This window comes from Equus caballus, chromosome 1 (assembly GCF_041296265.1).
Source record: "Equus caballus isolate H_3958 breed thoroughbred chromosome 1, TB-T2T, whole genome shotgun sequence".
NCBI lineage: Eukaryota > Metazoa > Chordata > Mammalia > Perissodactyla > Equidae > Equus > Equus caballus.
The window spans coordinates 135,061,718-135,087,567 of record NC_091684.1 but is presented as its reverse complement, the minus strand read 5'-3'; the positions used below and the strand labels follow the sequence as shown (position 1 = coordinate 135,087,567).

Genomic DNA, 25,850 nt, shown 5'->3' with positions numbered 1-25,850 from the left:
CTTGATCCACACAGGTAAGTAATTCAGTTGGTAACAGTTCTTTGGTGGAGCTCATCTTGCAATCTCAGGATCCTCTTTAAATAAGTTGATTCAGAATTGAAAAAGAGGGAAAGGAAGAACTTTTTGTTTCAAACTTGGATCACTAAGGATATCTTGTAGTTTTTTTTTTTTTTTTCATAGCTATACAACCAGCCCCAAATGCCCAGGACTTACAATAAATAGTAAAATGGTCTATATAATGTGTTATTAGGATGGTGCCACATGTGATTGCCTGATCAAGGCTAGAGCATTTGCCAGGCAGATGCTCTTGGGCCTATGCCTGGCATTTAATCGAGAGTGTGTGAGCTTTAGTCTGTGGTTGCTTGTATAATTTTACTTGAATGGACATGTGCAGACCTGAAGTCCAAACACCCACGCAGAGCTTCAACCTTCTTCATCGATGGCATTCACAAGCATCAGAGAAGGCAGGAAAAGCTCCATTCTGAGGCCTCTGCAAAATCCAGCTGTTAACAAGGCAGCCCAAGACTCTTTAGGGCTGATATGTGGTATCTAATCTAAAGTAGCGTGTGTGCATTTTTTTAACCATAGTTTAGAAAATAATTTGAAAGATAGTTCAAGACATGAAATATGCATCCTATGTGTGGGAGCTCTAACATACTGCTGTAAAACCGCAGGGGAGTGAGAAATGCAGCTGTACCACTGGGTCACTTCAGGACCACAGGTTATTTGAACACTAGGACCCAATGCGGCACAGAGAAGTGGCGGCTCCAGTCAGATATTGAACTTGATTGAAAAGAGCAGTGGATGACCAAACGTGGGTTCACCATGTGGTAAGCAAGTATAAGTGTGGCTGCTATCAGAAAGGCTCCTACAAGTACTGAAGACCCTCAAAAATGTGTGCACCCAGACTGCACGGGAAGGGCGTTCATTTGGAGAAGTCCCTTTTGCGAAGTTTTTTTTTTGATGTCTTGGAATTTTAATTGATGCTCCTGCAGACAGTTAACCTCCGGTAATGATCTGTGGTATGGAGGCCATCTCCTTTCAAGGAAGGCCTGGTGGGCTTACCTCCACGCTGTGCATTATTTTGGAGAAATTGCCTACAGATTAGAAATTAGCAGGACGGGAGTAGTGGAAAGCTAGATGTGGTCTTGCTGCCCTCTGGGCGGAACTCAGGAAATCGTGACAGGCCTGCAGGATCAGCGTCCTGCTGAAGGGGTTGTTTGAACAGGGCTGCTCAGCAGGACATTTCTCTGAGTCCTGCTGTAAGGACTGGGAAGGAAAATATGAGTTCTGAGTAGAGGTGATTCTTTGGGAGCGCTCAGCGGGAGATTTCCATCAAGTCTCCTTCTTCATAAGCCAGGCACTCATAAACCATTCTACATTCTGCTTCTAGGGCCATGCACATATATTTTAACCTGAAAAAACCCCCAAGACTAGAGTGTCTTTTGTTTGAATGCTTTTCAAAATGTTCTGGGGAAAGGGCTATGGTTACCTTATGAGTGAGAGGTCTTTGGTAAAATTGGTAGATGAGAAACACATACACACACACACACACACAAATTAAGGGCTTTTTAATATTTATCAAGGCAACCAAATGCATAAAGATCAGTTGGAAAAGTTGGAGGATTTCTCTACCTGTACAGAAAACAGGGCAAGATTAGAAGTTAGCTGCTAAGATAATCCCTGAGAGGAAAAAACTTTTAAGGGGATTCACAATTCTGATATGGAGAGATTTAGTTTAAAAATCCCCACAGAGAAACAGAAGGCCAGCTTTCTCCTTATTAAAGAGATGGAGAAGCCCTGATTGTTAACGTAGCAAGAGTGTCTCGGCCCTGCTCAGAGTCTGTAGTAATAAAGAGAATCACAGTTAAGCCAGCAGAAGAGACATAAGATTTGTATACTTAATGGAGTTGGTTAGCGAGCTGTCATTGAACCTTGGGCAAGCTCTGGATGCCATGCAAAATGCAGGGCAAGTAAAATCCTTTTGGACCCAAGTATGAGTCAAGTCTAGAGTAAGGAATGTTTGTCACCTGTTACAAATTAGAGAGGAAACAGCACTAAATGATATAGAAGTGTTTATATTTCTTAAAATCTTGCTCCAAATTGCGCACCTCTTGTTGTATGCACAGTTACATCTTTATGTGTGTGTTCACATTAGGGAAGGAGACACAATTTTCTCCCTAGAAGTCATATAAACAGGTGATGATAGCTACCTACCATGGCCAGCCAGCGAAGTCTCTAGAGCCAGTTGGCTTGGTCAGGGCTCTTCCTTGACCTCGAGGAGTGTTTTAGTATTGTTGACATATTTTGTGTTTGAAATGAAAACATAGATGAAAACAAAACTATTGAAAAAAGCCAAATAAGTGGTTGAATTGGCAGGAAATAAAATTGATTTAGTGATTCTTATTTTGAATAGTTTTTGAAGACATGCAGATGTAATTAGAAAGATTACAGAGTTAGATGGTGATTTTTATAGATCTGATGAAGGACAGTTCTTGATCATTTTCAGGGTGTTACAGGTTGATGCCCCTAGGTCAAGTGTTTGGTTTTAGTCTTCGGAAACGTAAGGCTTTTCTTTTCCTCGATATACGCTTCAGTAAAAGTGTATTGCTGTAATGCCTGTCAGCTAGTTTGCTTAGAAATACAACCAGAAGGGATTGAGGAAATAAGAAAGAGAAAGGTGGCTGTTTTGGGGCAACTGAAAAAGATCCTGAATATAGAAAGAAAGAAAGAAATGGGTTGAGAAAGTATGTTTGTAAGTGTGAGAAAGAGAATGTCCCAAATAGTAATATTTGAGTGATGATTGATCAGTGAAAACTGAGACTTCCCTCAGGGGTAGGGAAATATGTGTTAATTGGGAAGGGTCATGGGGTCAATCTGTGTCCCTATGTCCGTGACCAAGAAATGGGGTGGAGGAGGAGGAGAAAGAGGGGAAGGAAGAAGAAGATAAGAAACAGGGGGAGGAGGGCAGAGGGACAGGAGGAGAAGGAAGAGGAGAAGAGGCCAGGCTTGGATCATAAGTATTAAACTTCATGGTGTTGATAAGACAGGACAGAGTTTGTGTAGCCCACATCTAAATCACTACCCAGCTGATGCTGAATGAATATTTGTTGAATATTGAATGAATAAATTAATAATTATCTTTTGTTAAAAGAAATAAAGTAGAAAATTGATCAGGATCATTAATTACAAAAGTAGGTTAAAGCAGAAATAATACACACACACCTTTAACAGTTTATTTTTAACTTAAAACACATGTACATTCACTCACCAATTTTTCGACGTGGGGCCAACGACTTTTCTTTGAGCATGAACCCCTGATTGTCTTCCTTGTGAAGAGCACACCTATAAGCATTATCTGAGATTTCCATCTGGGTTTCTTTAAAGTGGAGTGAGAATTTAAAGACATTTGCAAAGCAATCCGAGTGCAGAATGATTCTAGATTTTTGTTATTTTTGTCCTTAATCATTTACAGTTGTCTCATCCACACCTAATTTGCCAGAAGTTTTTTTCTTGGCTACTTGCCTTTATTGAGTCTTTCCAAAGCATTCAGCTTCATTTTTGTAAAATCAGCTAACAACTCTTTTTGTGCTCTATTTCATGGGTTTGTGTACTATTTGAATATTTTATGTGATTACAAAGCAATTGATATAAACAGGTTTGGGAACATGGTTGAGTCTATGTGAACACGGCTCATCTGGTGGGAGCAGAAGAATACAAGTGTGCCAGGGAAGAACCTGCTGGAGTCTTTTCTGGGAAGCCCAGTAGGACCCTCTGAATGGTAGGCAGGAGGCTAGGAGGAAATAAAATAGTTTTTTGGAGGACTGCCCTGGCAAACCCCTACCTATAAAATGATGGCAGGCATTCAGACAGCATTGATTTTTCTTAATGCCTGGCACAGTCCTACATCTGGACCATGTCCTCATCACTCAGTACTTGACTGTGGGATTTGCTAGAACATTCTGTACCAAAAAGGGTACAATAGAGTCAAGGTGTGATCATTGGGCTGCCAACTACCCATTGCTTATGTACCCCAGTGGATTTATATGCCTCAGGTTAACATTGACCCCCCAGGGATCAGACCAATAACTCCAACTTATAGAAATCCACCTTTTAGGATTATCTTCCGTTTTCCAGTTCTTCTATTTTTCCAGCAGAGAATTCTGGGATGTATTTAGAAAACACTTTATTAATGAACAGTGTTGGTCACAGCAGCATTTTGCATTTCTTTAGTGACTGATATTTCCTCCTTCCTTCTCAATCTTCTTTCTCCCCACACTTCCTTCTTTCCTTCCATTCTTATACTCATTTGCTGTTTATCAGCCCTGAGTTTGGACCAAGACTGTGATGATTGTTCTACTAGCTGCAAACATGTATCAGAAACCCTTTTCTCCAGGAACTACCATTCAGTAGGGGAATTTAGCAAAGGGTTTTGTGTTTTAAAAAGCTGTGCCATGACAGCACACCTCACTTTTCCAGAAGTCCTGGTCCAGAAAATACAAATGGCTGCAAGAGTCAAGAACCTGGAAATAAGCAATAAAAACCTGTGTGCAATGAGACTAGGTATCCTTAAGTCCATGCAATAAAAAGGAAACATTTACTCCACGAAAGCCAGGCACTTCTTTTCCCAGAGCCTCTTTGGTCTTGGTTTGGCTGCAGCTTGGTGGTCTAAAGGTTTACGAGGGCAAGGCTGATCTGAAGGGAGCTGAGTTAAGAGGATGCAGGCTCATCCGTAGTATAGTCAGTGATGCCTGACAGCAGGGAAGAGACAGCAAAAGGCCAGGTGGATTCAGAAAGCCGCAAGCTTCTGGGCTCTCCACCTGCTCTGCTCTAGGGCTGCACAAATTGATTGCCATTCACACTGGTGACTCTGAGCCATCTAACAAAGGTTACTTAAGCTCAGCATACTCTGCATAAGAAAGCAGGGGAAATAAATAGAATGCATTTTTTTAAAGTTTGGGATTTAAATGGTTAGCTTCAATTATTTTAAAATTTAGAATGTTTTTAGAGTGAGGCTGGATAAATGAAGTATCCCACTTATTTTCTGATTATTTTTGCAAGCAATGACAGAAAGTAAAATGGATGTGTGAAGCCACAGCCTCATACAGACTAGGGAAGAAAACTCATGTGATGAAATGGCAAATGCTTGGTTTAAAGGTGTGTTGTGTCCTAATGAGGCCCTGGAGCACAGTGGTCAAGGGTCCAGGCCGAGTCTGACTGCTGGCATTGAAATCAGGCTTTGCCACTTAGTAGGTATGCGTGCCCTTCCATAAAAGCCTCTCTGTGCCTCAATGTCCTCACCTGCAAAATGGGTATAATAAAAGTATCTGATAGGATGGTTGTGGAGATTAAATGAATTAGTACTTGTAAGCGTTGAGATCAGTGGTAACCATCAAGTCTTCATTGGCTAATGTCATTTGTAACCCATCTCCCTCTCTTGCTGCCTTTTCTCTTAGCTGCTGTCAGAGGAAGGCAGAGGGTTGAGCTGAACAGGGTAAAATGCATGCTTAGCAAAAATTTTTGATCTCCAGAGCGCTGTAGGTTGAGATTTCGCTTCAATGCTAAGATTTTGCCTCTCTTTTGCTAAGGTTGGTATAATTTTACTAGTGATCAGGCTGCTCCCAAAATATCTCTTGGATTGTATTAACTGAAGAAGAAAAGTAGTAAAGTTTTTTTTTTTTGCTGTTTTCCTTGTTTTGTTACTTGATATGCTCCAGTGTTGTTGAGTTTGCTGAGCTGATCCAAGGTACACAGCGGCTGTGACACGATCCACCCTCACTGCAGTTGAGGAAGGGTGGAGGTGGGGGTGGGGAGGGCTTGGCTAAGGCAAACCCAGAGCCCAGTTCCATGATGTAAATCTTGTACTGAATTTCAACGAGCATTGTTTTCTACATGAGGAAATGAAATGATGGAGTGTTTAAAATCTAGAACAGTGCTTGGTAAATGGCATAACTTTTTTTTTTCCTGACTGGTGTGAGATGTTGGGTTGTTTCTACTGCAAGGTGATTCGGAAAGTCTTGGTAGGAATGTGGCTTCCCCACTGCCTGGAGGGGAGTGTATGATTTGTTTGCCAAAAGCCCTGGTAGCCTTCAATCTGTCAAAACGTTGCAAGCTGAGAGCAGTTTGCCAAAGCAAACTATCAAAGTGAAATAACACACGAGTCGCACACACACAGACACACATATGCTCTCCTATTCCCCAAACATTAATTTTGAATTGGGTCAGGAGGAACAAGGATTTGGGCTAGATTGTCAGTGTTTTGAAGAGGTGTGGGCACGGCTACAGACTACCAATCAGATAGGTATGTGTGAGCAGGGTGGGGTATCCTAAAACAGAGTCTACTGAGCAGGGGTGGCAAACTTTCAGCCCTTGGCAGAGTTTCATCTGGCCCCTGGGGTTATATATTGCTCTGGCTGCTGTTATTGCAGCCCAAAGAATGATTTCCCCTCTGGGGGAATTTATTCTATTCCGTTCAGAGCAGAGCCCATTTAATAACTAAGATTTTATTCCACAATGAATTTTATTGGGTACCCCTATGCATTTTAACTTCGCTAGGGCCCAACTCAGTGAAGAAAAGAATCTTTTGAACATGTAAATATAACTTGTGTTGCATTTTTGCAACAAGAGGCACCAACAAACATTTTGCTGCCAGACCTTGTATAAATCCTGTGAAAACAAATTTTGGGGGAATCACATAGAAACTCAAAAGCACAACTGATTTTTATAAATCACTCATAAAAGCATAACTCATTTTTATAAATCACTCATAAATCACTCCTAAAGTGACTTTGGCCATTTTTTAATGTGTTAATTCACAATATTTCCACTTATCTTGAAATTACATGGGTCATAAGATGATGAAGCATCATTCATTAATTCAGTGAATTAGGTTCGGACTATAAAGCAGATACTCTGCTAGGGCTTGGGGATAAAGTAGTGACAAAACATGATCTCATGGAGCTCGTATCCTAGTGGACAGAGGGAGAAATTTAAATGAATAAGGACGCGGTATGTGTGATGGTGATGCTGTGGAGAAAAAGAAATAGGCTGGGCTGGGAGAGGGAGCCTGGTTTATATAGCGTCAGGGAAGCCTTAGGTGAAGAGACAGCTTTGGGCAGACACCTGAAGGAGAGAGGGAAGGAGGCGTAGACATTCCTGGGAGTAGAGTTGACCAGGCATCCTGGAATGCGGTTCCTCTCAGAGGAAAACCCAGAATCTTCCCTCCTCCGATCTTCCGCTCCCCCTCCCTCCCCAAGTTCCCCTGCGTGTTATGGAAGCACAACCTGGGATGAGTGGTTCTGCAAAACTGTTCCTGATTGCATTACAAGTATGTGGCTGAGGCGTGTGCCAGCAACTTTGAGGAGCTGAGGTGTAACACAATTATGGAGCTGCTGTTTGTTTTCTTAACAAAACCATACCAACCTGGTGTTCTTTTTAAATGAGTAAACAGTGCCAGAATGTGTTACAAATGATCCAGGTTTTCAGGCACAGGTTCATAATGTGCTTTCTTGCACATTAACTCATTTGAGGTAGACAGGCCAGGTTATATTATTCTCATTTTACAGATGAGGAAACTGAGGCACAAGGTGATTTGCCAAAGGTCATGTAACCAAGGAGCGTAGACTCCTAGGTTGTGATGCGCATGTTACTTGGTTTAGAGGACAAATTGGATTCAGTAAGGATATAACTAGAAAATAACTATTCTTTTCCCACCACTGTGTTCAACCCACTTCTTTGGATGCCCTGCCCCATCCCTGCAAGACTCTTGGGCAGTTTTCTGGTCTATTGTAAGTTTAATGAGCAGTCTTGTTTTCAAGTATCAAAAAGTCCAAAAAAGGTGTCCATGGGAGGGGATAGCTTTGTTGATTGAATGCCTGTCCTTTTAGTATTAACCTCAGACATCAGTAACGTCACCATCTAGACCTGCACCCTTAGCGCCTTGTGTGCTTAGCACAGATCTGTGTCTCTGCATTGAACGGTATGGAAATAGAACATTTTCATCATCAGAGAAACTTCTATTGGACAGCACTGGCCTAGATCCTCTTCAAGTTATAAACCAATTCTTTGATTCTTTTCACCACTAATTTCATATTATCTATTTTCCTTGAAAGGATTTTGTGTATAGATATGGTACATTAAAAGAAAGTCTAGTCAGATATAAAAATTTCAGTCTCTCATCCAACTTAAAGCTTCTTTCCTCCCCTGGGCTGGGCCTGTAGTGGGGACGAGAGGGCTTGGCTGGCTCCTTCACACTCTTAGTTCCCCTCCCTGCCCACCCTGCCTTGTTAATTCCTCCAGGATGGAGCAGAGGAGAGGTCACTGGGCAAAGAGGATCTCGATAGGATTGGTGCTCTTTGTAATCTGGTGGTGCTGTCCTTGTTGGCAGATGTCTGAGTTCTGGATTCTCCTCTCTCAGGGCACTTTGGTTGGTCCTTTGGAGAACCTCTGCCTCACTGGGGGTCTCCTCTGCACATCACCTTATGACCCTCCCCCCACCTCCTGTACTCCACAGGTACACACCACACATCACCTGTCTTTTGGGGTCACCTAACCCTGGTGAGCAATCTTCTTTGATGAGGTCCTTGCTAGACAACCTAAGTCCAGCTTTCCATGGTACCCACGTAGCTCATGGGAAAAACCCAGCACCTCCTGCCCCTGCAAGCCCTAGAAACACAGGCTACTCCCACTCCAGCCTGCTGTCTCCACTCTGCCCTCCCAGACCCTCCAGCCAAGTTTTGGCTTTTAGATACTTTTCAGGGGAGAATCAGGCACCAGTCCTTACACCCCAAACACTGGGCCTCCAGATCAAGCTCTCTGAATGGTTGCTCTCCTTGCTTGGTCGGGGAGGGAGCTCTGATTTTCCTCCCCATAGGGGACTGGAGGCACTGTGCTCAGCACTCCTGCATCCCTCTTGAAAGAAATCCACACCTAGCAAACTTCTCCCATTCTCCAACCCACTCCCCACTGCTTGTACAGGCTGGAGGCGGGTGAAGGCCTACGGCTCAGGACGCAGGTGAGGGCAGTCGGGGACACCTCCTTTTCAGGTCCTAAATAGACAGTGCAGCCCTTCTCTTTGGAATGTGTGCATATGTAATACCCTTGGTCCTCAGCTTTGGGGCCTCAGCTGCAACTCTAAGACAACAAAAAGGATGTATTTAACACCTCCTTCCATGTCCTTTTGTCCTGCTTCTTGTCCCATCACACAGTCTCCACCAGTCTGTCCACATCCATTCTGTGCAGTCTGCTAGGGCTGGGCTCATTTTCATACAAAATGAGGGTTAGGGTGGAATTTGGGACACTCAGAGACGGCGAGAGCCTTTTCTAACTCCACAAGCCCTAATGCCAGATTCAGACAGGTTTTCCTCATCTCCAGCTCCACATGATGAGTTTTTCTTGGACAGGGGCCGTGTTTCATATCTCGCAATTATTTTGGAGGCTTCAAAAAGGTTGAGAATCACTGAGTTAAACTGCCCTCAGGGTTAGACCCCCAAAAGGATTCAAAAGATAAGTAAGCAGAAGCAGTGGCCCTTTTGCAGGGATGCTTAAGACAACGCTGTTGATGATTTGAAATCAAGGGACTTTAGGCATTTTGATTAATTGACAATACTTGCCTCTCCTCTGACTGACTAACCTGCTGGGGGTTTTCCCCTCTGTCATCATCCATGATCCTTACAGATGAGAACACTGAGACTCAGAGACCTTGGCTTACCCAGGATCACCCAGATGGGAATGGGGGAGTTGGGATTCTAGCCTAGATGTGTTTGAATCCAAAACTTCACACTCTCCCAGCACACCCTGCTGTCTCGGGGCCAGCTGGCTCCTATTTCCACACCTTCCTTTTATTTGATGACAAGCCCTAATCAGGGCTGGTGACAGTGGGGCTTAACACAGCTAATCCCGCCCATGGAGAACATATGTGACACTGAAGGGCCACGGACAGGCAGAGGAAAGGTTCTGAGGAAAGCCTGGGGTGTAGGAGAGGGCCTTCCCTGGCCAGGCTCAGAAGCCCCACTTTTAGCCTGACTTACCAGCTCCCCAAGAAGCACGCATGCACTGGCACTTACTTTGGGACAGGCACGGTGTCTTATCTAATTCAGTCCTCGCCAAACCTCTGAGCCAGCTTCTGTGATCCCCATCTTACAAGGCAGGAGACTGAGGCTCACAGAGGTTGAATGTTCTGATCTAGAAACCCTGCTGGCAAGCAGTAAAGCTGGGTTTGATCCCAGATCTGCCCCATGCCGTGGCCAGCCCACAGCCCTGGGCTGCCTCCCCTCCCGGGGGCCAGCACTTTGCATCTTCACTGGGTCACATCCCAGGGCCAGGGTTGGACTGTTCTCGCCCTTCCAATGATGAGACGGAGATGCTGCCTTCCGCTGGATGCTGCTGCCTGGAACAAACTCACAGCCTGCCTGTTGCTATGTTTCCTTCTCAGTGTCCTGGGTTCCCTCCTGCTGCTTGGATTCCAGCTCGTCTGCCCACAGCCCTCCACTGAACACAGAAAGGTAAGCCATGGCCGTTCAGAGGCTTTCCTTCTCTGAACAAGGGGCTGAGGTCACTCCAGTCACAGCCCTGAGTTTTGTTCTATTTGGAGGTGAGTCACTGCTTATTCTGAGAGGAAACATCATTTATAGAATGTTCTTTAGTCCTTCTATCCCTCCTAAGTCCTTGGAGCTTAAAAATGAAGCTGGTACCCAGAGTCAGTTTCTGACCTGAGAGCAGTGCTGGCTTTGCAACTGGTGTCCGTTAGAAAGGGGCGGTTATGGAAAGGTCAGTGAGAAGACTCTACCCACCTTGGAATGGGGGAGCGCCAGCATGGAGCTTTTAGCCCCTCTAGGGGCACCTTCAGGGGAAACAGGTACAGATGTCAGAGAGAGCGATAGCTAAAGCTGTGGCTGTAGCTACACAAGAGGATGCCCTTATAGGGAGCCAGGATCTTTGTTAGAAGGACACAGCCACTGCCGACCAGCACCCAGGCAGGGAGGGAGCAGGGAAATAAGGACCTGGCCCTGTCTTTGCTCCTCCCCGCCATCTCCTGCTGCTGACTCCTTTAGCTGAAGCCAACCCAAGACGGAAAATGAAAAGCCCTTGATGCAGTCCTCAAAGGCCCGCCTCCTGGGCAACAGGGCTGGGTGGAAAAGGGTGGTCAGAGCATCTGGAGGGACAAATGGACTGTATCAAGCATGCTTCCCTTCAGGCTTTGTGTGTTTCATAGTAGATGAACTATCTGCTGTTGCCTAAAGAAGCCAGCTACTGTCCTGCCACAGAGCAGGTGTGTGATAAATGTTTCCTTAGGAACAGATGCATAATGTGACTCTGAGAAGGTCCCTGAAATCCCTTTCTGCCCTCTGGGAGCTCCTCACGTCTACTTGTAATGAAATGCACACACTTCTGAGTGGAATACTAGGTCAGCTGTTTGTGTCTGAGTGTGACTGAGTTGGTTGGAACCTTTGCTGAGAGAAGGTTTTTATAGGGGATGTCCAGGAGAGAAAGAAGCAGAGAAAAGAGAGTATGTACACAGTTTTGGCTAGATAAGACCTTCTTGGGAGCAGCTCTTGATGATCTTGTCTGATTAGTCTAATTTCTTTTAGGTCTGTGGATTATGTTCTGGCTTTGTTTTTCTGGATCAGATATAAACCTATATTGTATTGTATTCCCTACTCTGACGTCAGCTCCATGAAAGTAGAATCTTACCTGTCTTGTTCACTGCCATGTTCCCAGCTCCTGGAATACAGCCTGCATGTTGTAGGTGCTCAATAAACTACTTGTTGAATGACTAACTGAATGAATGGAAAACCTGGGAGGTCTAAGCATCATTTTGTTGGAGTCACTTGGAAATGTACACCCCTTCACTCCACTGCATCATCCCTATTCATAATTTTGAGAATCAGAGGACAACTACTGTAGATTGAGTGTCTGTGTCCCCCCAAATTCATAGGTTGAAACCTAATCCCCCATGTGATGGTTTTTGGAGGTGGGATCTTTGGGGGGTGATTAGGTCGTGGGAGTGGAGCCCTCATGAATGGGATTAGTGCTCTCAACAGAGTCGTGAGAGAGCTTGCTGCTCTGCCATGTGAGCTTACCAGAAGTCTGCAACCCAGAAGACGGCACTATACTGGCATCCTGGTCTCGGACTTCCAGCGTCCAGAACTGTGAGAAATAAATTTCTGTTGTTTACAAGCCACTCAGTCTGTGGTACTTTGTTTTAGCAGCCCAAACTTACTAAGACAAAAATTGGCACTGAGAAGTGGGATTGCTGCTGGAACAAATGTAGAAGTGGCTTCAGAACTGGGTAAAGGGTAGAGGCTGGAAGAGTTTTTAGATGCATGCTTGAAAAAGCATACATTGCCGTGAATGGACTTTAAAGGCAATTCTGGTGAGGGCTCAGAAAGAAAAGAGGAGAAGCTGTAGAGAGAGCCTGTGTACTTAGAGAACAGAAAGTTGGTAGAAATATGGATGTTAAATGCCATTCTGAGGTGGTCTCAGATGGAAATGAGGAATATGTTACTGGAAACTGGAGGAATGGCCGTGCCTGTTGTAAAGTGCCAAAGAACTTGGCTGAATTGTGTTCGTGTTCTAGTGTTTTCTGGAAGGTAGAACTTGCAACCAATGAAATTAGGTATTTAGCTGAAGCAATTTCTAACCAAAGTGTTGAAGGAGTGGCCTTGTTTCTCTTGATGCTTGTAGTAAAATGTGGGAAGAGAGAAATGACTTAAAGGTTTGGAAAATTCTCAGTGTATCCACGTTGAAAAGATAGAGAAATCTTGTTCTGGGAAGAACATTAAGGGTGTGGCTGAGAGACCATTTGATAAGGAGATTAGTCAGCCATCTTGACAGAAGCTGGGAGCTATTGTCCAAGACAATGGAAGGATGCAGAGGAGGGGCTGCTGGGCCTTCTGACCTTGGCTCACCTCTGGTGTCACCTCACTTGGTGGTCTCCACTCTCTGCACTCTGGTACTGAGCTCCTTGGCTGTCCAGTTGCTGCTGCATTTGGCCCAGGGAGGCACGGGCTGTGCCCAGCAGAGCTGTGGGGGCATGGCTGCCTCCACCTAGATTGCAAAGGACATGACCTCCCAGCAGGGTTGTGGTCCTGGAACCCCCAACCCAGAGAGCTGCAGTGGGGACAGGGCTGTCTAAAGCTCTGGGGGCAGGGCAGCCTGGAGCCTTGGGGCCCCACCCCTTGCCCAGCAAAGCTGTGGGCAGGGGGGCGGAACACTCAGTCAAGGAAGATTATTCTTGAGCTGTAACGTCTAGGGAAATTTGCCCCATTGGGGTTTGGACTTCCTTGGGACCTTTCACTCTTTTCTTCTTTCCTCTTTGTCGCATTTGGAATGGGAATATCTGTCCTGTGCCTGTCTCCCCATTGTATCTTGGAAGCGCATAACGTGTTTGATTCCATGGGTTCACAGCGGGAGAGCAGTTTGCCTCAGTATGAATCAGTCTCACCATATCTGATGTAGATGAGATTTAGATGAGACTTTGGACCTAGACTTTAAAGTTGATGCTGGAGCCGGTTAAGACTTTTGGGGCTATTGGGGTGGAATGAATGTATTTTGCATGCAAGAAGGACATGAATTTTGGGGGGTCAGGGGTGGAAAGCTATAGACTGAATGTATCCCCTGAAATTCATATATTGGAACATAATCCCCAGTGTGGTGGTATTTGGAGGTGGGGCTTTTGGGAGGTGTTAGGTCATGAGGGGATTGGTGCCCTTATAAAAGAGATCCCAGAGAGATCTCTTGCCCCTCTGCTATTTGAAGACAGAGCAAGAAGGCTATTGTCTATGAACCAGGAAATGGGCTCTCCCCAGACACCAAATCCTCTGGCTCCTTAATCTCGGACATCCCAGCCTCCAGAACTGTGAAAAATAAATTTATGTTCTTCATAAGCTGCCTAGTCTGATATTGTTGTTACAGCAGCCAGAATGGACTAAGACGACTGTCTATTTTCATTATTAAGTTATATTATTCATTATTGTTTGGAATTGCCAGGGTTGTTAATCCTAATAGTTGAATCAATCTACCAGTGTTCTTTTTTGTTGTTGTTATTCAAATAGACCATCATAGCTGAAAATATTTTATAAATGATCAATTTACTTTGCTATCTGTTAATTTTTCAAGTTACCCTGGACAATATAAATATAGCCTGAGCAAAAGGTTCACAAGTAAATATTGCCCTCATGTTTCTGAAAGTGTTTGTTCTGAGAAATCAAAAGAAAAAAGGGTTATGAGTTTCTTTAGGATATTAAATTTAAAAATTAAGCAAAATATATCACACCTTGGTATACTGTACCTTCTCGTCAAAATATTTTTAAGAACTCTGCAGTAGAAAGATTAAAAAAAGTTTTTTTGGAATCATTTGTGGATTCTTTTACTTGGAGAATGTAATTTTAGGACTATCCTGAAATATAATTCTGTGGATTTCAGCTGCCAGGGTCATTGTCACTCGCCCCGGAGAAGAAAGGATTCAGTGCTTTCTTGGCGGGTGGATTTCTTCTTGATGTTTCATTGGAGTTTGTGGAGCCATGGTTGTCATCCTGCCTGGTTATATCCTCAAAATCCTGGCGGCAGAAGCAATACTGGCAGGAGCATCATCCATTTATTTCTGCCACATAAGAAGTAAGGAGATACTTATTAAAAAGAAGCCGAGGGGCCGCCCCCTGGCTGAGTGGTTAAAGTTCGGCACGCTCCACTTTGGCGGCCTGGTTTCTGGGTTCGGTCCCAGGTGCGGACCTACTCCACTTGTCAACCATGCTGTGGAGGCATCCCGTGTACAAAGTGGCGGAAGACTGGCACAGATGTTAGCTCAGGGTTAATCTTCCTCACAACAACAACAAAATAAAGGAGTTGAAAATCTTTTTCTATAAAGGGCCAGTTTTGAATGTTTTAGGCTTTCTGGGCTACAAAGTCTCTGTCACAACTACTCAGCTCTGCTTTTGTAGCACAAAGGCAGCCATAGGCAATGCTTAAATGAATGGGCATGGCTGTGTTCCACTAAAACTTTATTTACAAAAATAAGTAGTGGCTGGATTTGTCTCTTGGGCCAGTTTGCTGACCACTGCTCTAAGTCAGGATAGGGAGGAGTTAAATGCAAGTAGACGTGTTTTGGAATTTGAAGTTGAAAATTGTCTCCTCCTGGGACTTTAAGGAACACAGAGGATTTGAGGAAAAAAAAGTATATTATTTCATTAAAACATAAGAATTATGATTGCTATCAATTGTTTTCATTACTTAGATAAATCATAATTGAATTCCTGCTGACCCATTGTTTTGTGGTAAAATCCGCTCCCACTCTCTAACAGAGAGCAGCAGAAAGAATTAGAAAACCATTTGTGGTAAATGCTTAAGGGACAGCATTACTAATTTGTGCATATCGTAGTTTAGCATGTCTATGAAAACTACCCACTAAAAGACATCTCTTTTTCTTTCTCGTTACAACAGCATGTCCAACTTTAGCATATGGAAGCATTTCTACAGTCTAAGTTATTCTGAGGAAAAGACATAATTTGTAAATGCTGTCAAGTAAACTATGCATTTCTAAATGCTGCTCGGGTGATTGGATACGTCTCTGTAAAAACCGTCCTGTAATAGTGCAAGAAAAGAGGACTCTGGTGCAGTGTGAATAGCTCTCTCCAGATATTTCTGTCCAGAAGTCTTCCTCTTGCTCCTGCAACATGGGCAGTATCACAAAGGATGGCCCAACCTCTGTTCTTGGTGGTTGTTTAATGACATATGGCAAATGATTATATTTTTAAAACTCTCTTTGACTTCATTTGCAAATAACGTAAGACTAAGAACGAAGACTAAGAGCAGGAAAAAACTTGACCGAGACTTTAATAAAAACCACTCATTATTAGCAAGGGAAAATATGTTGATTGTAAAAAGCTTTTAGGTTAATGAAACTGTTCTACTGTCTGCCCAACAGACATTCACTGAGCAAGCTGCTTTACAAGTCGTAATGTGTGTGGTCAACATAATCTCTACAGGAAAGAATCATGATACATTGTACTTTATTTCTACAAATGGAAAATCACATGTATACTTTCATCATAACTGCTCAATGTGTTCTTTTTAAGTTTACTTTTTTTATTTAAAGTATGCATGTTTGTTAAAGAGAATTTAGAAAACAATGAAAAATTAAAAGAAGGAAAAAGGGACTTACTCCTGGGGCCACCGGCCAAAGAGAAGTGCTCTTCAACATGTTATTTATAGAAACTTGCAAACAAAAAGAACAGAGACACTACAGAATGAAGTAAGGGTGGAGTGAAATATTTGTCTTGCTGACTGATTAGCAAGCCTCAGTGTGAACAGCAGGGACCTTGTAGTGGGTCTAGAGCCTACTATTATTGCACACGAGGTGCAGCCAGTGACTTCAGATTGCCTCTTGACAATGTCACACAGTTGGATATGAACAGAAAGCCTATGGAAGGGCAAAAAGAACTTGTAGACTATATAAAATTTCTCATATTACTGCTGCTATAGTCAAGAAGAAGAAAGGATAAAACAGTAATGCTTTTAGGAGAAAACATGAAAATATCTGCAATATTTAGGGCAGGCAAGGATTTCTTAAACAAGACACCAAAAGAACTAACTGTGAAAGAACTGGACTCTGCTAAAATTGAGGACTTTTGTTTATCAACATACACCATAAAAAGAGTGAAAAGATAAGCTATAAACAGGGGGAATATATTCACAATAATATATTTGACAAAAGATTCATGTTCAGAAGTATTTAAAAAAGACCCACTTAAGAAATTAAGAGTTAAGCAATCCAGTTTTAAAGTGGGCAAAAGACTTGAACAGACACTTCATGTAAAAGGATATTCTCGTGGCCAGTATGAAGAGGTGCTCAATCAAAATCATTGGTCCTTAGGGAAATACAAATTAAAATGAGACACCAGCAGAATGGCTTAAAATGAAAAACACAGACAGTACCAAGTGCTGATGAGGATGCGGAGCAACTAGGACTTTCATACCTTGCTGGTGGGAGTTTACAATAGTGAACCCTTTGGAAAACTGTTTGGCAGCATATCTTTAAGCTAAACACATGCCTGTTCAATGACCTGGCTATTCTACTTGTAGGTATTTCCCAAGAGAAATGAGTGCATGTATCCACCAAAACATATGCATAAGAATGTTCATAGTAGTTTTATTTACAATAACTCAAAATTAGGAATAATCCAAAAGTCTATCAACAGGAGAATGGATAAATAAATTATAGTACATCCATACAAGATAACATGAAACAACAATTAAAAACTAGACTTGTGTTTCCAGGCACAAGATGGAACAACAGGGATTGGGTTGACCTTTCCTTCTAGAACAAAAGCAATATGGCCAAGATAGAACGACAGGGACCGGATTTTTTCTTACCCTGTCACAGGAAACAACCAAAGCTAAACCAAAACAGACAACATATGTGAAACAGTGGTTTTCAAAACCCTGGATATCAATCAGCAAAAGACAGCAATCCCTCAGAGAGAGAGAGCTGAACCCTAAACTTTTCCCAGCTAATTGCCTTGAGAGAGTTTCCCATCCTTGGACGGGAGGAGGAAATGGGAATCCAGGCAGAACCTGTTGGACTCCTTGAGTTAAGGAGATGGATTTGGGAGTCCAGCAAGACCACGGTGGTGAGGTCTGCAGGACAGAGTACCAGAGAGGAGAGAACCACACAGAGAGGGGACTACAGAGATCTGCAGGGGTCTTCCTCAAGGATGCAGCACGGTACTGATCAGCACGTGCATGTGAGTTCACAACCTGAGGCCGAAAATGAACCTTTCAAAAAGATTAAAGGGAACAGCACCTGGTACTCACACAGGACCAGAAACAGTGACTCTTTTCAGCAGCCAGACTTCAAAAACTCATAATTCAGGGATATTGGAAAGAATACTCAGGAATCTCTTGCCTTGGTACTGGGGGAATAATTGACCCTAGACTGTGCATCCGTCTAGACCTAACAAATCATAAAAGTACTACTGGAAAGGATCAAACTGTTGCTAAATAACTTAACTATCCCAGCACAAAGCTCACAAATATAGGAATATAAAAATATTCAGCACCCAAAAAGGTAAAATTCAAGATGTCTGGCATTTAGTGAAAGATTACCAGACATGCACAGAAGCAGAAAAACATTAGCATTGTTCTTCATAATGAGGAGAATAATCAGTCAATTGAAACCAACTCAGAATTGACACAGATTTTAGAATTTGAAGACAAGGATATTAAAAGATATTAAAACTGAATTCCGGGGGGCCAGCTCTGTGGCCAAGTGGTTAAGTTTGAGTGTTGTGTTTCAGTGGCCCAGGGTTTTGCTGCTTCTGATCCTGAGTGCGGACATGGCACCGCTCATCAGGCCATGCTTAGGCGGCATCCCACATGCCACAACTAGAAGGACCCACAAGTAAAAGTATGCAACTATGTACTGGGGGGATTTAGGGAGGAGAAGGAGAAGGGGAAGAGGAAAGAGATTGGCAACAGATGTTAGCTTAGGTGCCCATCTTACTTAAACAAAACAAAACAAAACAAAACTGTATTCTGTATATTCCAAAAGTTAAGTAGAGGCATGGAAGATACAAAAAACACTCTCATCAAACTTCTTGAGATCAAAATGACAAGATCTGAGATGAAAAATACACTGGATGGGATTAATGGCAAATTAGAGAGTACAGAAGAAAAGATAAGTGAACTTGAAGATGTAACAGTAGAAACTCTCCAAAGTGAAATACAAAATGAAAAAAAGAATTTAAAAAGATGAATAGAGAATCAGGGAGCTCTGGAACAACTTCAGGTGGGCTGATACATGTGCCATTAGAGTATCAAAAGGAGAAGAGATGGAGGGACTGACAGGAAAAATATTAAAAAAATAATATTTGTAAATGTTCCAAATTTGGTCAAAACTGTGAACCCAAGAATATCAACGAACTCCAAGAAACATGAAGAAAATGGCATCAAGTCAAACCATAATCAAATTGCTCAAAACTAGTGATAAAGGAAAAAACTTTAAAAGCCTCTAGGAAAAAAACACATTACATACACAGAAACAAAGATAAGACATCAGATTCCTTGTCTCCTGTCACTCATGCAAGTGAAGCAACATCTTTAAAGTACTGAAAGAATAAAACTCTCAACCTAGAATTCAATACCTGGAAAAAAAATCTTTCAAAAATGAAAGTAAAATAAAGACATTTACAGACATAAAAATGCTGTACTATACCTGCACCACAAGAATTGTCAAAGGAAATTCTTTAGGCAGAAGGAAAATGAGATCAGATGGAAATATGGATCTATACAAAGGAATAAAATGCACCAGAAATGATAACTACGTGAGTAAATATAGAAGGTTTTTAAAAAATTATTTAAATCACTTTTAAATATTGACTTTTAAAATAAAAATAATAATGTGTTTGGGGTTTCTGATATATGTATAAGTAAAATGTATGACAATAGTATAAATGCCAGAAGAGGATAAATGGAAGCAGAGTATTGTAAGCTCTTATAATATATGTAAAATGGTATCATATTACTTAAAGGTAGACTTTGATAAGTTAAAGATGTATACTCTAAACCTTAAAACAACCATTAAGTAACAAAACAAAGGATTTTAGCTCACAAGCCAAAAAAGGGAAAAAATGGAATCATAAAAATAATTCAAAAGAAGACAGAAATAGAGGAAAAGAGATCAAACAACAGACGGGATAACTAGAAAACAAGTAGCAAGGTGGTAGACTTAGATATAATTATATTAGTAATCACAAAAACACCTTACCTGAAAGACAGAGATTGACAGATTGGATAAAAAACAAGACACACACCTGTATGCTATCTATAAGAAACACCCTTAAAGACACACATAGGTCAAAAGTAAAAGGATGGAAAAAGATACCATATTAACAGTAGTCGCAAGAAAGCTGGAGGGACTCTATTACTATCAGATAAAGTAGATTTTAGAGCAAAGAATATTACCAAGGATAAAGAGGGTCATTTCATAATGGCAAAGGAGTCAGTTCGTCAAGAGGACTTAACAATCCTAAACATTTATGTACCTAATAATAAACCTTCAAATTATTGAAGCAAAATCTGATATAACTGCATAAAGAAACAGACAAATCCACAATTATAGTCAGAGATTTCAGTATCCCTTTCTGATACTGATAGTGCACACAGACAGAAAAGTCAGTAAGAATGTAGAACACTTGTCTGACTATCAACCAGCTGGACCTAGTGGACATTTGTAGAGCATTTCCTCAAACAAAATTAGATATGCATTCTTTTCAGGTACATGAAGAACACTTATCAAGATAGATCATATTTTGGGCCATAAAACTTAGTCTCAGTACAACAGGATTCAAGTCACAGACAGTTTGTTCTCTGATCACAATGGGATTAAGTTGGAGCTCAGCAACAGGAAGATATCTGGAAAATTCCCAAATGTTTGGAAATGAAGTAACACACTTCTAAACAATCCATGAGTCAAAGAAGAAATGAAAGGGAAATTAGAAAGTACTTTGACCTGAGTGAAATTGAAAACACAAAATATCAGAAATTGTGGAATGCTGCTAAAACAGCACTTAGGGGAAAATATATATAACTAAATACCTATAAAGACAAAAAGGTCTCAAATCAATGACCTCAGACTCCGCCATAAGCAACTAGTAAAAGAAAAGTAATTAAAGTAAGAAGAAAGGAAATAATACAGATCAAAGCAGAAATCTATAAAATAGAAACAGAAAAACTACAGAGAAAACCATGTAAACCAAAAGCTGGTTCTTTGAGAAAATCAATAAAATGGATAATCTTGGGCTAGAGTGATCAGGGAGAGAAAACAGTGAAGACACAAATTACCATTATCACAACACAGAGTAGTGAAATCACTACACATTCTGTAGATATTAACAAGATAATAAGGAAAGATTATGAATACTTTTATTCCTGTAAATTCAACAATTTAGATGAAAAAGACAAACTATTTGAAGCATGTAAACTACCAAAGCTCCCTGAAGAAGAAGTAGATAAGCTATTTCTTCTAGATAACCTATAGAGTAGTTCTATATTTATTAAAGAAATGGAATTTGTAGTTAAAAGCCTTCCTGCAAAGAGAGCTCTGGTTCCTGATGGTTTTACTGGTGAATTCTTACAACCATTTAAGGAATAAATAATAGTAATTTTGGGCCAACCTGGTGGCACAGTGGTTAAGTTCGCTTGTTCCGCTTTGGTGGCCCGGGGTTCGCCACTTTGGATCCCGAGTGCGGACATGGCACCGCTTGTCAAGCCATGCTGTGGTAGGCGTCCCACATATAAAGTAGAGGAAGATGGGCATGGATGTTAGCTCAGGGCCAGCCTTTCTCAGCAAAAAGAGGAGGATTGTAAGCAGATGTTAGCTCAGGGCTAATCTTCCAAAAAAAAAAAAAAAAAAAACCAAAACTAATTTTACAGAAACTCTTCCAGAAAATTGAAGAGGAAAAAACTTCCCAACTTATTCTGTGAAACCAGCACTTCATACCAAAGCCAAATAAAGATATTACAAGGTAAGAAAACTATGGGTGATTATCCCTTATGAACATAGATACAAAAGTTCTTAAATTTTACCAAATTAAATCCAACTTATAGGAAATGATAATACATCGTGAAGAAAAAGGCTTTATTCCAGGAATACAAGGTTGGTTTAGCGTTTAAAAATGAATCAATGTATTTCATCATATTAACAAACAAAAAAGAAAAACCATATGATTATCTCATTAAATGCAGAAAAATTTTGACAAAATCTGACATCCATTCCTGATAAAAATCTCAGCAATGTAGGAATAAAAAGAAACTTGGCTTTAACCTGATAAAGGACATCTACTAAAAATTATAGCTAATTATGCTTAATGGTGAAAGACTGAATATTTTGCTTCTAAGACCAGGAAAGACAAGGATGTCTTGTCTCACCACTTCTATTCTACATTGTACTGGAAGTTTTAACCAGTGCAGTAAGGCAATGAAAAGAAAGAAAATGCATCCAGATTGGAAAAGAAGAAGTAAAATTGTCTTTATTTGTAGACAGAAAAATTATCTGCAGAAAATCTGATGAAATCTAAAAAAGGCTTCTAGAAATAAGTGAGTTTAGCTGAATTATTTTATATAAGATCAATATGCAAAGAGTCAACTGTATTTCCATCAACTGCCAATGAACAACAGAAAAATTAAAAAAGAATATCGTTTACAATAGCATGAAAAATATGAAATAAAGATAAATCTGACAAAAGATGTGAAAGACCTCTACACTTATAACTGCAAACCATTGTTGAGAGAAATTAAAGGACACTTAAATAAGTGGAGAAATATACAATGTTTGTGAATCAAGAAACTCAATACTGTTAAGGTATCCATTCTCTCCAAATTAATCTATAGATTTAACACAATTCCAATAAAATTTCCAGCAGACTTTTTGCAAAAATTTCAAAAATACTTATGAAAATGCAGAGGACCTACAATAGCCAAAACAAGTTTCAAAAAGAAGTACAAAATTGCAAGAGTTACACTACCTGATATTTATATTATTATAAAGCTACAGTAATCAAGATAGCATGTTATTGGTGTAAAGGTAGATAAATAGAGAGTGGGTTCTGTTAGAGAACAGAAATAGACCCACAAATATAAGGAAAACTGATTTTTGACAAAGGTGCAAAGATAATTGAGTGGAGAAAGGGTAGTCTTTTAAACAAATAATGCTGGAACAATTGGATATCCACTTGCAGAAGAGTGAACTTCAATCAATACCTTTCACAATATACAAAAATTAACTCAAAATTGATCATAGATCTAAGTATAAAACCTAAATCTATAAGCCTTCTAGAAGAAAACAAAGGAGAAAATGTTTGTGACTTTGGACTAGCCAGATTTTTTAGATACAACACTAGACTCATAGTTCATAAAAGAGAAAGTTGACCAATTGAACTTTATCAAAACTACTAACTTCTACTGTTCTGCGACACTCTTAAGAGAATGAAAAGGCAAGCCAGAGGCTGAGAGAAAATATTTACAAAGCATATATTTGATAAAGGACTTGTATTCAGAATATATAAGGAACTCTGAAAACTCAATCATAAGGAAAAAACAAAGAGATACAAAAGTAAGCAAAAGATTTGAAATGATACTTCACCAAAGAAGATACATGTTAGCAAACTGACAAGTAAGCTCAAGAATGATGCTCAACATCATTAGTTATTTAGGGAAATAGAAATTAAAACCACAATGAGTTATAACTACATACCTATTAGAGTAGCTGAAATGAAAAAGACTCATCATACCAAGTCCTGATGGGGATATGGAGGAACTGGTTCCCTCATGCACTGCCAGTGGGAATATACAAATGATAGATTACTTTGAAAACAGTTTGGTAGTTTCTTAAAAAGTTACACACCTGCCTGTCATGTGATGTAGTATTTATCTAAGAGAAAAGGAAATATATATCCATACATAGGCTTGTACATAAATGTTCATAGAAGCTTTATTTGCCATAAACTGGAAACAACCCAAATGTCCGTCAACAGGTGAATGGATGAACAAAGCTTGGTTTATCCATACAAAGAAATACTACTCTGCAATGAAAAAAGGGGAACTATTGATATATGCTACAACATGGATGAATCTCAAAATAATTATGCTGAATGAAAGAACCTACACAAAAAATGTACATACTGTATTACTCCATTTCAGTAAACTTCTAGGAAATGTAAAATAATCTATAGTGACAGAAAGCATATCAGTGTTTGTAGGGGATGAGAGGAAGGGAGGATGACCAAGGCGTGCAAAGAAACTTTTTGGGTGATGGATATGAGCGTTATCTTGATGATGGTGATGGTTTCATGGGTGAATACATATGAGCAATCTTATCAAATTGTACACTTCAAATATTATAATTGATTGTGTGTCAGTTATAATTCAGGAAAGCTGTTAAAAATAAACTACTGAGATAAGCAACAACTGAATGAATTTCACGTGAATTCATTCAGTGAATTCACTGAATAAATTTTTCCTATTGATCATAAGAAGCCAGAGACAAAAGTACCTCCAGTATGATTCCATTTATATTTAGTTCAAGAACAGGCAAAGCTCATCTGTGGTAAAAATAAAATCACAATAATGGGTACCTATGTGGGCATGAGTACTGACTAGCAAGAGAGCATGAGGAAAGTTTCAGGGATGTTGGAAATATTCCAAATCTTGGCCAAGGTGGTGGTTATTATAGGTCTTAAGAGTGTAAAATATCATACATTTACAACGAGCATACTTTATGCACTCCCTGTATATTATACCTCAATGAAAGAAAGGAGGGGAGGAAAAGGAGGAAGAAGTGCATAAAATGCCAGTACTGAAATGGTCATGAAAGTCCTTGGAGCAGTGTGGGATTGTCCTTTGAGAATTACCGGGAAACAAAGATGCTCTTCAAAGGACAGCATAAGGCACACTCTCATTAGCGAGTGTCCAGCTACAGAACCCTTGCAGAATTGGAAGCTGACTCTCAAGCAGACACTGTGTCTTTTCCAGCTGGTATTTGTCAGGCCTTCTGTTTCTAATGGCATAAATATAACTGACTGCTTCTGAAAAATTAAGCGTATTTCTACTTATGAGAAATGAAGAAATTAAAGTAAAAAGACCTTATTAAGGACTGGAAGAATGTCAATGCTCACTAATTCATGCTGTGCCAAATCTCTTGGATTCAAATCCAACAGCAGAAAAGTCAAATTTGCTTCTTTTACAAATAGAGTCGCAAACTTAGGACTTTGTGTTTGGAATACAATGTAGCAGGAAGAGAGCATCTTCAGATTTTAGTTTGGGGATAATGGGGCGGTCCTGGCCTCTTAGCCTCTTCCTGGTTTCTGGCCAGGATTCCCCTTCAGATCTCTGATTTTTTTTCTGAGTATGTTTATTACCTGTGGGTGAGTGGCACAAAGTGGAACGTAGAATAAACCATCTGCCTTGGAACCGGGTTTTCTTGTTGGCCAATGCTTACTGACTTCCTCGACCGTGGACAGGGTCTGCCTACCCAGCCGCTGGGGAACCTCTTTGCCTTCTCCAGCCTTGACTGACTTAACCAGCCTTGTGGTGTCTCCTAGGGAGATACCAGGTCTCTTCTATGGAGGAGTCTTGGTCTCAGCCATCCTAATGTCAATTGCCCATACCTGGAGCCAGGAAGACCGGAAAGAAGTCATAGCCGTTTTCCTCCCCATCATGGCGGCTCTGCCCTCATCTCTTCTTGTTAACCCTTCCCTGCTTCAGAGCCCTGCATCTCTAGATTGTGAAAGGACTTGTTATCTTGTGGGAAAGCTCCAAATCAAGAGATGAACTATGGAAGACGGAGAAAAACTTGGGCCACGTATTCTATTTGTAGAAGTTTGTAAAGAGGGCTCATCAGAGGAAGGAGGCACTAGGGATAATATAAGCCAGGGAAACTGAGGCGACAACCCCACATTTTTTATGACGAAAATGATATCCATTGAGTTTTGAGTGTTCCTTCCCCATGACAGCCTCTGCCCTGATTTCTTTAAAGACTTATTTTTTTATTTAAAAAATGCTACTAAGTTCAAGGGCAAAAAACTTTTGTTTTTCTATATTGTGTTTCTTTTGTTCTAAGTGTTTTTCCTGCTTCACAGACACACTTACAACTCAAGTTTATAAATTCCTTCCTTTGGAAGTTCGTAGTTTCATTTGTAACAGTATTTAAAAATAAATACATTATAAATTTATTATTATTGTCTGAACAAACTCTAATACCCATATCTCAAATGTCATCTTCTACAAATAAGCCAAGTTATACACAATAGATTTTTTGTGTGTGTTTTGACCCTAACAACGTGACTTTGGGACTATAA

The 25,850-nt window shown here is 40.8% G+C and overlaps 1 protein-coding gene across 4 annotated transcripts in view; it reads left to right on the top strand.

Annotated features, from left to right (window-relative positions):
• Positions 1-25,850, top strand: part of THSD4 (thrombospondin type 1 domain containing 4) — a 551,036-nt gene that overhangs the window by 27,832 nt on the left and 497,354 nt on the right. For 3 of the 4 annotated variants that reach the window (XM_023654473.2, XM_070234557.1, XM_023654479.2), the window contains exon 3: positions 10,433-10,502. In XM_023654473.2, the coding sequence (XP_023510241.1) occupies positions 10,433-10,502 (70 nt within the window). Of the gene's footprint in view, positions 1-10,432; positions 10,503-25,850 lie in introns of those variants that run through there. The other variant, XM_023654491.2, reaches the window with a different exon arrangement.